Here is an 18,157-nt window from a genome sequence, read left to right as displayed (position 1 = left end):
GTATTAAGTAGATAGCTACCTTTCCTATCTTGGAAGAGTGGCTTTATGTAGTAGGTGTCCTGTAGGACATAGTATTTCTTGTCTCCTGATCCAGGTGCTCCAAGGTATCCCCTGTGTGGGCCGTCTGGGCCCTCCTGCCATATTTCAGCCTTTACTGATATTGGCACCTCAGTGTGGTTGATCCTCAGGCTGACAGGCTAAGAGTGCTGACGATAGTGGCTGAGCTGGTGTGCGGGAGGCTGACCCCACAGAGCAGGAGTCACTTTAGCAGGGCTCTTGTGCCAAGCTAATCTGCCCTTTAGGTGTGTCGTTTGTGGAGCTGGTTGGGTTTTGCTATGATGCAGTCTAAAGCCAGCCACCAGGTCTGTTGGTTCTGGAGCCTCTTGGGAGGGGCTCCATTGCAGGTCAAGGTCAGCTGCTGCTTGTGCTGCGCTTAAGGCCACCGAGTAGGAGCTACAAAGTGATCTGTGGGGGTTATCACATGTGCCGGCCTTGCGGGAACTCTGGGAGGCTATGCTCCAAACCAAGGCTGGTTGCCACTTATACTCAGCTTGGGACACTTTGGTGGGCACAAGTGGAGATGATGCCAATCGCCACTTGTGCTAGGTTTGTGGTCATTTAGTTGCCAATACTTGCCGCCACTTAAGCCAGATTTCAGGCCATCTGATAGGCGTTACAAGGAATTACAATACAATTTGAGACTGGTTGCTGCCTGTGCGGAGCTTGAGGTCACTTATCAAGAAGTAAAGGGCATCCTGAGGCCAACAGCTGCTTGTTTGGGGTTTGTGGAGCTTTGAGAGTATTTAGGAAAGACCACAGCGTGAAGAGAGGCAGGCCACTTGTGTGGAGGAGCCACTGGAAGAGGTTCGGGTCCAGCACAAGAAGTGCGTGTGTAGAGCAGGGTGTCGGATTCACCTGGCTAGGACAAATGGTGTTAGCCAGAGTTGGCACCAGCCAGCACTTCGGCCCCTGGAGAGAGCCTCCCTGGCCCCTCCAGCCCTCATCCAATTTAGTTCCTCCCTATATGTTTCTGGCACTCTTTGAGCCATTGCCCCTGTGCTGGAGCCCAGAGAATTTGTAAGCAAGTGAGTCCTTATGGGGCTGGGCACCCCTCACGGGGACCTCTGCAGCTGAGATATCCCTCTCAATTCTTAGTCATCATGACTGTAAAACCTGTCTTTTTAGATGGTTGTCCTATAATTTAGTTGTAATATTGATGTGGGAGGAGGCAAGCACAGTGATAAGTTATGGTGACAGCATGTACCCTTGACATGATGCAGTGAAAGGGGCACATCCACTCTGTGGGCTTCCTCACCAAAACCCGTAGCACCAGTCCTTCCACAAGAAAAACCCAGCACTCCTCAAAACTGTCGAGGTCATAAAAAGCTATCACAGAACAGGAGACTGAGGAGACAGTGATGAGTAGGCGTTAACAATTGTAAAACTGGATTCAGGATGTGCAGGATTGTCTGAACTATCATTGTAGCTCTTCTGTAAACCTTACGAGCTTTCCAAAATGAAAAGTTTATTGACAGAAAGAAGGTGAGCCCGCATCATAGAGGACCTTGAACTAAGAACTTTAGACTATTTTCAGTGGCTTGTGAGCAAAGTGACAAGATCGGAAATGGGGCTTTAAGAAGATCAGTGACTGGGGGGTTGCTTAGACCCAGTGGAGGAAATTCCAGCAGAGTATCTCCTCGTGAGGTGATTATGGCATCAAATTATAGGAGGGGGCAGTACAGGTGGGAAAAGCTTCAAGAGAACTAGTGATGTGGGGAATGAGCAGCATCTTAAAGGGCTTTGATCATATTGGTTTTGAGAGTTGCTTTCTTAGATCCAAAAGTACTTCAGTTGAAGTAGCAGCTCTGCTAAAACTAAACGAGGAATGGAGAGAGAAAGACACAAGCTCTGAGTTCAAATCTTGTTTCTTCTATTAAAATATTTCTCTGCAGCAAAGATCAGGAGATTGCCTAGGCAACCTTGTAGCTGAGCTGTCTAATACAGTACCTAGTGGCATGTAGCTATTAAAAATAATTAAAACTTAAAATACATTTTCTTAGTCACACCAGCTACATTTCAAGAGCTCAGTAGCCAAATGTGTCTAGTGGCTACCATATTGGGTAGTGCAAAAATGAACATTTCCATCATAACAGTACATTCTTTTGAACAGCACTGCTCTGAGGTCTTCCTGTAACAAGTCGTTGATTCTAGGAGAGTTGAAGATAATGCTTACTGCTATTCTTAAACTGGTGGAGGCATTTTGTGGATTATGAAAAACTCAAAAGTCATTTTCTATTTATAAGTAGCAGAGAAGCTCTCTACAATGTCTTACTAAGTAAAAAGAAAGCATGGTGTAGAACTGTGAGTATAGTGTCACTGTGTGTGTTTAAGGACACATCTAATGCTCGAGTATGTAGAGACTACCTCTGGTTAACAGTCACAGTAAGTTTTCTCGGTAGAATGAGACTAGGGCACTTGGGATGACAATGTGGAGAGGAGACTTAATTTTCACAGCTTGCATTATTTTCATGTTTGTATATTATCAATCTTATAAAAAGTGGTAGAGTACATATGTAAATTTCAGTACCAAAACTGAATTCATTTGATAGATGTCAAATAATACATGATACATTTCAACAGCTATCCCAAGGAAAACAGGAAGGAAAGGAAACTACCTAAATATGATAAAGACCAATATATGTAACCTAACAGTGAACATATTAAATAGTGAAATATCAAAGAAATTGTATTAGAAACAAGTCAGAAATGTTGGCTATCATCACCATAATAAGTTTTTTTTTCACAATGTAATAGTTAATATAATAACAGGAAAATTTTCTGTTCAATATGATGGCTAAATGTTCAAATCAAATCCTCTTGGTATTGCACACTTTAAAAACATAATTTTGTATTGCACGGCTAAAATGGTGTGGGAAGGAAGTTCTCCTAATGCCAAATATAATAAAGTGTAAATCCAATGAGATAAGTGTTCATTCCTAATGGCTTATAGCCTGAGGTTTAATGGGTCACACATACAGGATCAAGAGACAAAGCCTGTATAGAGTCTGAGCAGGAAAGGGGTTTGGATAAGAAACCCATTAACAAAGGTTCTCTGAAGGGCAATACTTTCAGTGGGTCAACTAGAAATCTGGTCCCACAGAGAGAGACAGTAAGGGTAAATGTCTCTCAGACTTGGATATGAGCGGAACAGGAAAAAAAGTCTGAACTTGATAATTCCTTATCAAATCTCTGATTCACACGAATTATTTGCATTTAAAACTCCTATGCTGAAAATGTAGTTAACATGTGGCCCAGTTTTAATGCTCCCCAAGGCAAAAGCAAAAATATATCCTTTTAGAGAAATGAATTTTAAAACAAGGTCACAAAGAACTCCCAGAGATAAAATTCCAGAGAAAATGAGCCCACAATTAGAAATCACCACACCCAGGAGAAGCAAGCTATAATGAGCAGGTATCAACAGAAACAATACACTGTAGGTCCATCCTACCATTGCTATACATATTAACAACTGACCAGTTATGGAACATTAAGTATGTTTAATATGTTAAAATAAAAGTTTTAAAAGGCTATTGAAAGGATAATTAAAGAACAGGAACTATCAAAATTGGATAGGACAAATCTGAAAGAAACAAATGGAATGTCTAGAGATGAAAAAAATGCAATAATGAAATGAGAAACCTCAGTGGATACACAGCTAAAGAAGGAATTGGATAAACTAGAAGATGGCACTAAAGAAATTACCTAGAATGCAATATAGAGAGACAACAGTGCAAAAAACAGAATTAAAGACAGATTTTTTTTTTAAAGAAGATGCAACATATGGCTAATTGGAATTCTAGCAGTAGAAGAGAAAGATATTAGAGTATAGGCAATATTTAAAGACATAACAACTGAGAATTTTCTAAAATTGATGAAAGACATGAACTCCCAGATTCAGGAAGCTCTGGGAATCCCAAACAAGATAAAGAATAAGAAATATATACCTACATACTTCATAATGAGACCTAAAAACACTGTAGATTACTTATAAAAGGACAATGTACTGAGTGCTGTCTTTCATCAGGAACAAAAGCCAAAAAAATATTGAAATGAAATCTTCAAGTGCAGAAAAAGATTGTCAACTTACAGGTTTATACCCAGGAAAAAAAAAACTTTTAAAAATGAATTCATGTTAAATCAACTAAAACGGAAAAGGTTTACTACCAGCAGAACTTCACTCCAGGAAGAAAGAAAATGAATCTAAAAGGAAGATCTGAAATGCAACCAAAAATGGTGAGCAAAGATTACCATGGTGGGTAGACTGAAGCAATAATTGAACAAATATAAAACAACCACAATAATGTCCAATTTGTTCATTTAAAAAATTAAGGTAGAATCAGAATACTACAAAATTATAGTGCTTAAGTTAGAGTGACATTGGAGTTAGTGCACTGAGGTCCTTGTATTATTTGGTACTAGAAGCCTGAGGCACGAAAATTCGTCCAAGAGTAGGCCTTCCTTCCCCTGGCTGCCAGCACCGGCTTCCCTCCAGCACCCAGGACCCGGGCTGGCTTCCCTCGGCTGCCCACAGGCACCTGGGACCAGGGCTGGCTTCCCTCAAGCCCCACTTCGTCAGGAAGGATGTCCGGAAGATGTCCGGTCTAATTAGCATATTACCCTTTTGTTATTATAGATATTGATAAAGATGCTGATTAACTAAAGATACCGATTAATTTAAGAATCTATTACATTAAATGGACGTGATAAATTTTCTAAGGTAGCCGCTAAAATAAAAGTGTGTGTAACCTCCTTACTAGTAATGGGGAGAAAATTAAATGAAAATGAATAGAAACTTTAATCCAAGGACGTAAGGGAAAGTAAAGGATCAGAAAAGCAGTATAATAAAAGTGAATCCAAGTATAGTGGTAAACCCATCAATGTAAATTGACTTTTAAATCCATTTAAAAAAGATTGTCATTCTAGGTAACAAAACAAAATCTTGTTATATGCTATCTACATTTACAAGACAAAGGTTGAAAGAAAAACTGTGGAAATAATTATATATGTTAGATGATTACTAATTAAAAGAAAGCTGGGGTAGCCATTTTTAGATCAGACAAAATACGTAGATTTTAAAGCCAAAAGCATTACTACAGAGAATCTCTACATATTGATTGAGACTAAAGTTACCAGGAAAATAAGACATTTTAAATCTAAATGCACTTTTGTGAATAAAATGTATAAAAATTCAAAATGACAGCCATAGCTAGTTGCTCAGTGGTTAGAGCATCAGCCTGTGGAATGAAGGGTCATCAGTTCAATTCCAGTCAAGGGCATGTACCTCAGTTGTAGGCTTGATCGAACTTGACAAATCTATCACAGTGGTAGATTTTTAAAACATATTTCTCTTAACACACTAACAAAAAAGTTCATAAGGATAGAAAAGATTTGGACACTATAATTAACTAGCTATACCTCAAAACCACAGTATTCTCATTCTTTTCAACTGCACATGGATGACTTACAAAATTTGACTGTGTCCACAAAGTAAGTCTCAACAAATTATTACACAGACCAAGTTTTCTGACCATGATACATAAAAAAATTTAACCCTCCCCATATAATTGGAAACACAAATATATAACTTAGGACTCACTCATACTAAAAAAAGGATGGATGTATTCTACTTCTTTGAGAGGTGGTTACATTACTATAATAAGAATTATATGGCAACATTTTCACCAGGACGTTCAGTTCTTCTATCATTCAGAGTAATTGAGTTTTACTTCCTTGTATTGATACTTCAGAACTTTTGAATAATGCTGTTTCATTTTTCGCTAACTTCAAAAACAACTGAAAGATTCACAAAATAATTCTACTTGAGAAAATTTTCTAAAAAGCAAAATCATGCCTACTACTTTACAACAAGTTAAACTAATGATGAACAATTTTCAGAACTATGGCAACATATGAGTGACAATTTCCTGGAGGACTCAAATTTCTGCAACAGAAAATTTCCATAGTGCTAGCTAAAATTTGCCTAATAAAGAACAAAAGAGGAAAACTATGAGTCTTGAAAAACAAATTTTCTTTAACTCCTTAGCAACAGGGAGTGAGTTTTATTATTTAACTATATGACTATTTGAGTGGATCTCTTAAATTTTGAGAGCTGAATATTTTTAAAAGGGGGCTAGGAATAGCAGAAAAGGTTCTCATGTAAATCTTTTAAAATGTCATAAAATTGAAATAAGTGATATAAGCTTACAAAGTAGACATGACTGCATTTTATCTTATTTGCATGCCCCCCCCCCATGCTAAAAATTCAGATAAACAATAGAACTATTAAGGGGATTTGGTGAGATAACTGTATTCAAGGAGAAAATCTGTAAGGTAAGGCAATAATTTTTCTTTCTATCAGCAATAATCATTTGGTAACACACACACACACACACACACACACACACACACACACACACGAGATGTTTATTGAAACTTGATTACCAATTGGGAAAAGTAGGATATAACTTGACAGGGGAATGGTTGAATAAAAAAGGTTAATAGTCCTATAAAAGAATGAATTATATTGATATCTATCAATGTAGAAAGATACCCATGATATATGTTTGAGTGAGATATATCATATCTATATATATAAAAGCCTAAGCGACCAGTCAACTGGTTGCTATGATGTGCAGTGACCACCAGGGGGCAGACACTCAATGCAAGAGCTGTCCCCTGGTGGTCAGTGTACTCCCACAGCCAACCTCCCTTGCTCTCTCCCCACAGCCACTGGCCCCGATGGGGACTGGGCAAGATGGCCCTGATCAGCTCCGATTGCTGGCCAGGCCGAGGGACCCCACCAATGCACGAATTCATGTACCAGGCCTCTAGTAGAGACATAAAGAGGCTGAAAAGACTTTAGAAACGACTGATAAAGCTGAGAACTGGTTTGTTTTTTAACCCTTTGAGTGCCAACCAGTATCCTAGGAACTATGCTAAAATTGCCAAGGCATTTTAGCTGATTTTACAACAGTTTAGGAAAAAAATTATGAATCACAAGTAAATGAAGTTACATATTCAAAAACTTAAGGAAACCTTTACTACATTGACATATTTAGCAATATCATCATCCCCAATAAAAGCAGACTTAGAACTGGACGCCATTTCGAAACTTTGATAGCGGTCCCGGCACTTTTGGCAAAAGACAGGAGGAGCGTGATTGCGCTCCCCGGCACTCTAGGGGTTAAGGTAAACAAAATTGTCAAACCTTTAGCTAGACTCACTAGAGGGGCAGGGTGGCGGGGGGGGGGGGCGGCAAATAAAATCAGATATTACAGCTGACACCGCAGATACAAAGGATCATAAGACACTACCACAATGAGCCCTGCCTGGTGTGGCTCAGTTGACTGGAGCATATCCTGTACACCAAAAGGTCACAGGTTTGGTTCCCACTCAGGGCACATACCCAGGTTGCAGGTTTGATCCCAGGTCAGGGTGCCTATAGGAGGCAACCAGTGAGCTTTCTCTCCCTAAAATCAATAAAAACATATCCTCAAGTGAGGAATTTTAAAAATCACACAAAGAGATATCACCTCACACCTGTTATAATGAAAGACAAGAATTATGTGATGGCAAAGATATGAAGTAAAGGGAACCCTATGTACTGTTGGTGGGAATGTAAATTGGTGCAGCCGTTGTGGAAAAATATATGGAGGCTTCTCAAAAAATTAAAAATAGAACTACCCTAGGATCCAGCAATTTCACTTCTGGGTATTTATTTATCTAAAGAAAACAAAACCACTAACTCCAAAAGATAGATGCACCCCTGTGTTCCTTGAAGCATTACTGACAATAGCCAAGCTATGGAAACAATGTGTCTATCAATGGATGAGTGGATATAAAGAAAATGTGATTTATGTATGTAGTGAAATTTGGCCATAGAAAGAATAAAATTCTGAAATTTGCAAGAACATGGGTGGACCTTGAGGGCATTATGCTAGGTGAAATAATTCAGACAGACAAATAGCATATGATCTCACTTATCCTATGTAATAAAAGCCTAATATGCAAATCGACCAGTCGCTATGATGTGCATTGACCACCGGGGGCAGATGCTTAACGCAGGAGCTTCCCCCCGGTGGTCAGTGCGCTCCCACAGGGGGAGTGCCGCTCAGCCAGAAGCTGGGTTCACGGCTGGCAAGTGCAGCGGCAGTGGCGGGAGCCTCTCCCACCTCCACCGCAGGAGGGCAGTAAGGAGTGAGGGGTCCCAGACTTTGAGAGCCCCGGACTGTGAGAGGGCGCAGGCCAGGCTGAGGGATCCCCCCCCCCAAGTGCATGAATTTCATGCACTGGGCCTCTAGTATGTCAAATAAAAGAAAAACAACAAAGAACAGATTGGTGATTGCCAGAGACAGGGACATGGAGGGTAAAGGGGGTAAAAAAAAAAAAACAAGCAAACACACAAGCAAACAAAAAAGAGTTATACCTGCCCTAACCGGTTTGGCTCAGTGGCAGCTGATTGATGTTTCCCTTCATCGATGTTTCTAACTCTCTATTCCTCTCCCTTCCTCTCTGTAAAAAAAAATCAATAAAATATATATATTTTTAAAAAGAGTTATACCTATATATATTGACATAGAAAAATACTCATGTCCTTGAGTGACAAAACCTGTAGTAGAAAAATGTATACACTGTAATCTCATTTCATTAATGAGAGAGAACTCTTGAGTTCTCTGTGTATTATGAACATGAAGCGATATACCTAGAACTCTTAATTAGGGTTACCTCAAGTTAGCCTCTCCTCAAGTCCACATAATGCCAACGCTAAAATAAAATATCCAACCATAAAATTAAAGGCAAAAAGGAAAACCCAAAGCATAATTACTAAAGTGGAAAAAAGGACCACGGAATTGCATTTTCTAAAAAATTAGGAATGCAAAAGAAAGAAAGCTTTAAAAGTTCCTCTGAATAAACAATGCCAGATGCTTAAAGAAAAAAAATCTTTAGGAAAAATGCATTATAATTTTAGTGTCAGACTACTTACAAATATTGATGGAACCAGAGAAACAATGACTGTCCTAGTATGTACTGTGTAAAATCCAAGTTTTTAGAAATGAAAACAGAATGGACCAATAGTGCAAAAAGAAAGAAGAAAGAAAGAGAGAAGAAAAAAGAAAAGAACGCAATGAAGGAAGGAAGAAAGAAAAGTGATTGACCTAGGAAACAGTCTCAGAGACCTAACCTATTCACTCCAAGAAGTCCAAAGCCGGCAGGCTATAAATAGGAAAGTCATAGGCAATGGTATAACACAAGAAGGCTAGCTTACAGTGGCTCTCTTGCTGCCACTCCTCCCCTCTGGCATCCCAGCCCACTCCCAGGACAGTGTCGCCTTTCTATCCCAGCAGTCTCTCCCTCTGAGCCAAGATAAGGTTCACAGGTTTCCTTAACCTAGCACTTCGGGCAGCCTCTACCAAACTCCCCCTACTGCAACGGCAATGGAAGATGAAAACAACCTGTCGTTTCTTCAGTAGAAGAGGGTCCAAGATAGGAATTGCAGCCTAAAAACGGAAAAGGCTCATGGGGCCTTTTCCAGGTGTAACATTCAAGAGGAAGACATTTACATGCAGACTTGCTAAATCCCTGAACTTTAGAAATAAAGAATGATGGCTTCGGGCAACTACAGAGGAAGTTAATATTTCAGGCCATCAGAGATAAGAATAGCTGGAGAGCATCCTATTAAAGCACTGAAAAGAATTAAATGCACTGGACCTGCAGGAATTTCCCAAGGCAACCTCATCATTACCCAAGGGGCATTTGACTGGGATCAGCTAAAGCTGCTTGAAAATAAAATAAGTTAGCAATAGGGGAATCATTGATGTATGGTAAAGTTTAATTACTTTGTATGACAGCCTCTAAAAATGAGGGGAAAAGATACTTTAAAGACGTTTCAGAGTGTCAGTTCTATTAATCCTGAACGAGGTGTGGAGGGCAACTTGGGTGGATCTAATAGCAGATAATGTATTTCTTGTTAGAGAGTCTAAAGTTCTTTCTAATAGACACGCATAAGAATTTAGACAAATAAAGGCAAAGCACAATCTAATTATTTTAAGTATTAAGCGGTTATATCATTGCATACAATAACCATTGATTTTAAAACATACCATTATATATAAGTACCACCCAAAAAGAGAAAAAAGAAAAACCCTATGCAAAGCTTTGTTACTACTTAGAATTTTTATTTTCTGTTTTGAAACTGCTCTTGTCGGCTTATTGAGACATGGGAGTGGCCACACTAGCAGAGCTACAAACAAACGCACACATGTGGAAGCGTGAAAACTCACATCTTCTACCTGCCTGACTGCACTTGTAGAGTGCCACCAATTTTAAGACAGAACCTGGTTTCAGGGTTGTTAAAATCTTTAAAAAAAAAAAAAAAAAAGGTGTGCCTTAGAATTGATGAACTAGGACATGCCAAATAAGTAACTTTCCAAGAGGGTTTTAAAGGAAAGAAGGTACTTAAAACAGATAACTATGACTCAGCATGACACATATTATACTACGGGGATGTACAAAACGTCCTGAATAAGGACTTGCCCAGGGGAAGCACAGAAGGCTTTCCAGGTAGAGAAGGCAGAATGGAAAAGAGGAGGGAGAACCCCCAGAAAGATAGGGAAAAAAAAGAGCTCAAATATGACAGACTGGGTTAAAGGCCCCACTTCTAAGGTCCTGGGCTCTTATAATTTGGGGATTCAAGGTCTTCACCTACTGGCCCCCCCAGAGCCACTGTCAGACAAGGAGGGGAGAGCAGTGTCCCTCATCTACAGGCATACCTCAGGGATCCTGTGGGTTTGGTTCCAGATCCCTGCAATAAAATGAGTCATCATCTTTTTGCTGGGGCTGGCCTTCAATTTGTAAAAAACACAACGTCTCTGAAGAGCAATAAAGCAAAGTGCAATAAAACGAGGTATGCATGTGTATGATGAGCGAGCGAGTGGATGTGTGAGGGCATGCATATGAGTTGGGGTTGTCTGTGGCCAAAGATCACAGCTGTTCTCTTTTCCTGTGTCGCCCCAGAGAAACTGGAGAGTGAGAAGCTGAATGTAGCCGAGGTCACCCAGTCAGAGATTGCGCAGAAGCAAAAGCTGCAGACTGTCCTGGAGAAGATCAATGAAACCCTGAAACTTCCTCCCAGAAGCATCAAGTGGAATGTAGACTGTGAGTGTTACCAAGAGAAAGGGCTCTGGTGAATGATGCCTGTGGTCTGTACCAGGAGGTTTCCCCAAGAAGCCAGCCAGGAAGCTGGCCGGCCCGGTGTGGGTGCAGGCCCATTCATCTTACTGAGGAGGGACACATCTCCCACACAGAGGACTCTCTGGGACAAGTGATGTTAAAATCCAGGGTGCCTTTTCTGTAGGCGCTCGTGTAAGATGGGGAGAGGAAGGACACTTGTGTTCATTGAGCTACTTCCGTGTCCCAGCACGACCTTCTGAGAACACTCTTCTAAGGGCTTCAGGAAGCAGAGATCCTTAAGTGCAGGCAACTGAGAAGCTGGGGTGGGGGTGGGTAAGGGCATGGCTCTAGAACAGCCGTGGGCAAACTACGGCCCGTGGGCTGGATCCCGCCCATTTGAAATGAATAAAACTAAAAAAAAAAGAGAGAGACCGTACCCTTTTATGTAATGATGTTTACTTTGAATTTATATTAGTTCACACAAACACTCCATCCATGCTTTTGTTCCAGCCCTCCGGTCCAGTTTAAGAACCCATTGTGGCCCTGAGTCAAAAAGTTTGCCCACGCTGCTCTAGAACAATACCCACAGCCTTCCTCTCCATCACTCATTTTCCAGAAGAGAAGATATGGCTGACATTGTAGACATTGGAACAGGATTTTTCAGTTCAGGTTTCACAGCTAGATAGGTCAAGGATCTCAGAGAGTATGAACCATTCATTCTTTTGCTGCCTCAAGGGTCTAGATGTCTAATATGGACTTAATGAGTCTTTATCAGAACCAACATTCAATCAGCAAATCGGTGACTCCAGAGTGACGTTATTTCCTGTGGGGAGTCCAGAGTTGTTTAGTTGCTTGCAATAGATAAAAGTGTGCATTTAGATTGATAACATGATTTAGATTGTGTTCTTTGCCTTTGTTTTAAGTATTAAAGGGCTCAATACTTTCCCTTAGTGAACCCAATTATAAAACCTAAAATGGACACATCCTCACCCCCCCACCCCCATAAAAACACCTTTCAAACTTAGCAAAGAAAAAGGAATCTTCACCTCTCAGCGTAGAGACCCAGTAACTGCCAGTGAGAATCTCTTCAGCATGTTTCTAACATCTGACATTGGAGGCGAGACACCAAGTACCTCCTTCAGCATAATTACACCTTTGCTCGCACAGTGTGAAAAGCCGCCTCGCACAGCACAGGGAACAGGGCATCCTCTGCCAGGGAGACATGGGTGGGGGAGGCCGTGGCTCTGGGCCCTAGATGCTGTCTGCGCTGTGTCCCGGGCGTGCTAATAGTGTTCAGTGGGGAAGGAAGGGAGGAAAAAGGAAGCTTGATCACTGGTTTGAGAAATGTACCTGCATTTTGGAAATCCACAACAGTCATAAGCATTGAAGCATAAAGTAATAAGCATCAAAGTCCTCTCATCAAGACCCCTGCTTAGTTTTTTGGTTTGTTTGTTTTTTAATCCTATTTCCCACTCCTTTGAATATGGACCATCTCCACGTACCCTTCCAAACAAAACCCTTTCTCACTTACGAGGGAACCCACCCGGGGAAAGGCTTGGACAGAAGAAGGGGACTTTTAAAAGCCACATGAGGACCACCATCATGTTCACTGTCATTTCTCATAGGGAAATGTGCATGAGTAAAGTAATTGCTCACACTGTCACTCTCGTCTGGCTATTTTCATCTTCGCCCCCTACTCTCCACATCAACGCATATTTTTACTTGATGAAGTCAGGTGCATCAGGTGTTTTGTTATTTTCATTAAGTCATACATATTTTCTGTATTCCCATGTGGTCTTCAGAGTTACTGTTTCTAATAGCCGCTCTTTCATGGGGTAGACCTCCCCAGTAACCTGAACCCTTTGGCGTTGATCCTTTCAGGACGTTTGGCAGCCTATTGCTGAAGGTCTCAGGTTGTGTCTCTTTTTGCTTTTCTTGAATTAGTCCCGTCATGGATTCCCAGAAGGGAGATAAATGACGAGGTGGGAGGGAATAATTATTTCCATGGCAGGTTCCCTAGGATGCCTCAGGGCTTCAAGAACTGCTGGGCCTGTTTACAAGCAGCCCTGGTTTCTTCCATGAGGAATGTGACAGGCACAGCCCTGGGGGAAGCTCCGTCCCTCCTGTTATCTTTCCTGGTACTTTGAGGACATTGTGTCATCTTTCCAGGCAGGATAAAGGGGGTGAGGAGAAGCACCTGTGGGGGGGGCGGGGGGAGGCTGCAATTAGGACTCAGAGACCAGAGCAGCTGACCTTTTTTCATCTGTTTTGTCTAATGGCTTTTAGAACAAAGGGTTTCTCTGCTTAAGAATAATAATAGCCGTAACTGGATAGAGCGTCGGCCTGAGGACTGAAAGGTCCCAGGTTCAATTCTGGTCAAGGGCATGTACCTTGGTTGCGGGCACATCCCCAGTAGAGGGTGTGCAGGAGGCAGCTGATCAATGTTTCTCTCTCATCGATGTTTCTAACTCTCTATCCCTGTCCCTTCCTCTCTGTAAAAAATCAATAAAATATATTTTTTTAAAAAAAGAAGAAGAAGAAAATTGCAAACCACTGGTCTAAATGAACCTTTTGCTAGTGGACAGTGTTTTCTAGATATATTACACAATAATGAACATCTTTGTACATGTAGTGTGTGTGAGAGAGAGAAACTGTATAATTATTTCTTTGAGGGGAAAAAAAATTCCCTGGACAGAGTATTCATTGAAAGGGTCTGGCATCGGCATGGTGCTTATGACATTGCTCTGTGTTGCTCACCAGACAGTCACGATGACATACACTGTCACCAGGGTGCAAGAACAAGCTTTGGGCTACAGCTTTTCTAGCATTGTGTTTTGTGATTAAAAGGGAGAAAGGTAGCAAATGCCCTACAACCCGGGGTGACTAGACTGAGGGTGTAGCAGTTCTGATCACGTGAGTGAGCACACCACCTCCGGAGCCTTCTTTTGAGGCTGTTACGACGGGTGACACTATTGACAATGCTCGGAAGCTCAGAACTGAAAACTTCTGGAAGGCGGAGTTAGAAGCAGATCTTAGCTGTTTGCTGCTTGATGGTGGTGTTGAGCTGCTGTTCGCAGTCCATGGAAAGCCTTGTGATAATAAGAAGCTCTAATGAGTTCCCAAGGAATGTCTGAATCACTTCCTTTTCTTGGTGATTTCTCAAGGCTTCTGTAGAGCAGACTCATCAATCCTAGCCCAGACAGAAGGACACCCTAACGCTGGGCCCAGGTCATGCTAAGTATGCAAAATGGGCATTTTTCTGTTCTTGCCTTGCATGACCCCTGTAATGAAGAACCGTGAGGCTGGTAGGACTGTGAAGACAGGTAAAGTATCTGGGGCATCGTCCCTTTCATGAGAAACAAAGGGGAGAAAGTGCTTTAATTGCCTAGATGCGAGGCACTTTCTCAGATTATAATAAAAAGTATCTGCTACGGGCTAGGAGCTTTGCTTACATCATCTCTGGAAGTGCTTTACAAGCGGTATTTCTGCACAGGCACAGCTATCCCCACTGTGAAGATGAGCAGATTGAGGCTCCGAGTCCTTGAGTGGCCTCCCAGAGGTCTTGTCGGCAGTAAATAAATGGTAGAGTTGTCAAGTCAGAACTCAAGCTCCAGCCTGCACAACTGTGTGTGCACCCCATTACATCACCGTACTTTTCTCCTCAGATCTATTGAGAAAACTATAACCCAATAGTTGCCCAGATTTCTCTAGTATAAATGGCTTAGCATCTAGCACATCGCTCTGTAGCTACAGAAGCCAGCTGGTCCTGAACACTTCCTCGCAGCTATTCCCCAAGGGGCACTGCCTACACTGACCATACCTAACACTCAAGAGAGCAACAAAGCCCTTTTGATATCTGTCATGCTTTCTTCCAGGAATCTAGAGCCCTCATCAAAGGGGGAGGGGTCCAGCGTTCCTGACTCAGTGTCCATGTATGGAGAGCCTGCTTCGGGTAGATCCTTGGGAGAAGGGTAGTGGTGATCATCCAAAGGGCTCACAGTCAAGTGGGAAGGGAAGGAGGGTGCAAAGCAGACACACCCAGGGTTGTTAAAATAGAGTGAACAAAGACATGGAGGTGATGGAGAGCTGATCTGAACTCAGAATTCAGCCACTGTCAGGGTCTCTGTGGGAGCCTTGGATCAAAGCAGAGGGCACGGCCTTGGAAATCCAGCAATGGCATGATCTAAGAAGCTAGCTCCTTGGGACCTGGCCAAGAATGAGGCGGCCCAGGGTGAGGCTTGCGATGACCAAGGGTGTCCCCTGATCCTCAGGGGTGGGATTACAGGGGCAGTGGATGTGATACATTTCGAATATCTGCTTGTATCTGCCTAGAACCTAGAAGAAGATTCTCTAACTTTTTACATCATCTTTTATTTCAGCTGTTCATGCCAAGAGCCTGGTAGCCATCCTGCACCTGCTGGTTGCTCTGTCCCAGTATTTCAGGGCCCCAATCCGACTGCCAGACCATGTTTCCATCCAAGTGGTTGTGGTCCAGGTAAGACAGATACCATGCGTGCCAAGGGTGGGAGAGTGTGTGCTTGTATATGGAATGCCTTAGGTGGGCAGGTACCTGGGGTTTGCATGTTTTTGTCAGGAGGGTGTCTGTGTAATGTATATCTGAGGGTGTATGGTGTGTATGTTTGTGAGGTGTGTCTAAAAGGATAAGGAGGAAAGAGGTGTGTATGTGTGTGTATGTATGTGTGTGCATGCGTGTGTATGTGTGTGTGTGCATGCACACCCTGTAAACCATAGAGAATCATCTTTTGGGTAAACAGTGGTGCACAGGTATGGGGAGGAGACAGACGTGAGGGCACGTGTGCATGTGTATGCGTGTGTTTGAGAGACCTGACTGGCCAGGCCTGGATTGAGGACACTGCCCCTTTTCACCCGCCCCAAGCAGCACAGATGGGCTCTCAAGTCATCTTTTCCAGATCGTTGGATGGAATTTCCATTCACATGGCTGTGTAATTTCCACAATGAGGGTGTGCACTCTCCCTGTGACTATCTCATTCTACCCCTAACCCCATTAGATACTCAAATTCAATTTTATTTTCCAACTTTATGCCATTTAGCAAAAGGTCATTTGGTTTGCTTGTTTCTGTTCTTTTCCAAATAAACATGCTGCAAGGGAAGACTCCCCTTATAAGCAGCGCCCAGAGTATCCAGAGATCTGGAATGGAGAATGATATGGCAGTTCTGCGTCCAGTGGTGAGGACGGGCCTGGAGAGCTGGTGAGCTTTACAGCGCCAGGCCAGGCCAGTTTTCAGGACAAAAGGTCTTTGAGCTGAGCTTTCAGGGATCAGATGTGACTGGAAGAGGACTTGGGGGTGCTCAGTTGTGCCCTAATGAAAAAGTATTTCTTTTACACCTTCTGGGTACTGAACTTGCTACACATCAAGGGGGCATAATAGGACTATGACACCTTGGCCCCGCCCAGAGATAAACAGCAGAGAGGGCTATCAGGGCCCCACAGCCAATGTGAATGTGTGTGGTGCAGACATTAAGTGCAGGTGACTGGAAGGGACTAATTGGCCTCATTTATTGAGCACTCAACTGTGTCAAGCATGGTGCTGAGCATTTTCTGTCTGCTGTGGATACATGGCCAGCCCAGAGCTTCCTGATCCAAGCATCTTCCTAGTGAATCCAGGCCATCTCTCTATTATGTTATTTTTACCCATCAATAATGTGTGAATCCGTTTCATTATATTTTTTTAACACTATGATTCAAGATCTGAGCAGGAGAAGGAGGGCTCCTATTTTGAAACAGTGGTCACTGCAAGCCCATGCCTCATGCCTTATTTTGAGCTCAATTATGGGCCATCTGAAGGCTGTTGTTGGTTTAATTTGTCCCGTAGGCAGCCTTGTTAGCATGAGGGAGAAAAGAGGACACGTTACATAAAATGGCATCAATGCACGTCAGGTTTTATGGGGTGTTTTGCTTTATCAAGCTAAACAGGCACAGAAGCAGGACTCGGAATTGGCTGTGAGTCACTGAACGACAGAGAGCTCTTTGGGGAACAGTGGATTGAGGTGAATCAGGATGGGTGTGTGAGGGGTCATTTAACCCAGATTTCTTTTCCATTGTGTACAAAGGCATTTAATTATGTGTGATGTGTGGCTGAGGTTTTATATCTGTGATGGCCTCACAAGACAAGAACACAGATTCCATCGGCCCCCTGTGAAAATGTTACCTATGTTAAAGGTGTATTTGGAAAAGTTCTGATTTATCCTCATCGGGTCTCCTTTCAATGATGTTTACTTCCTCTTTTGCTTTGCTAGTCCATTCCTCTTCATCTCTTTCAGATATACTCTTTACCCAGCTTTAGTTTTCCTTCTGTCAGAGTCTTTTGCGACGACCCTAGATTCTGTGGCTATTGAGAATGTGAAGAGAAGGTTCTGGAATTTTTGGCAGGAGGGTCAAGAAGGCAGGTTTCAATAGACACCAGTGCCAGAAGGTCCTTGTGGACACTCACCTCAGCCTTTGAGGAAGATGAATTTGCTGTGACAACTGATTTCCTTGCCCAGACCACCCTCCAAGGGCCTCTGACTATGCAGGAACCTGATGCAATGAGTCCCTGCTCATGCCCACCCAGCGAGGATTAAATTCTAAACCAGCACTCACTTGGCTCCCCATTGACTCATGGCACCCTCCCTGCAAACCTCCCCTCAATGCATTGTGCTCTGACTCTGCCTGTTTGCTTAGGCCAGTGGTCAGCAAACTGCTGCTCACGAGCTACATGCGGCTCTTCAGTGCGATTGAAACTTGGTGGCGCATGCGCAGAAGTCGGTATTATGTGGAAGAGCCACACTCAAGGGGCCAAAGAGCCACATATGGCTCGAGAGCCGCAGTTTGCCGACCACTGGCTTAGGCCATTCCTCCTGGGGGAATGACCGCTCCTCTGTGCCCTTTGAGTGCCAGGTCAAGAAC

General features: G+C 42.6%; 1 protein-coding gene across 1 annotated transcript in view; it reads left to right on the top strand.

Moving 5' to 3' along the window:
- PARVA (parvin alpha) overlaps positions 1-18,157 on the top strand; it is a 66,822-nt gene that overhangs the window by 26,146 nt on the left and 22,519 nt on the right. The window contains exons 5-6 of the mRNA XM_006763456.2: positions 11,074-11,214; positions 15,609-15,724. Coding sequence (XP_006763519.1) covers positions 11,074-11,214; positions 15,609-15,724 — 257 coding nt within the window. The remainder of the gene's footprint in view (positions 1-11,073; positions 11,215-15,608; positions 15,725-18,157) is intronic.

The sequence above is a fragment of the Myotis davidii genome, unplaced genomic scaffold (assembly GCF_000327345.1).
Source record: "Myotis davidii unplaced genomic scaffold, ASM32734v1 scaffold118, whole genome shotgun sequence".
Lineage (NCBI taxonomy): Eukaryota > Metazoa > Chordata > Mammalia > Chiroptera > Vespertilionidae > Myotis > Myotis davidii.
Note: the sequence above shows the minus strand (reverse complement) of the source record. Positions and strands in the feature narration are given on the sequence as shown.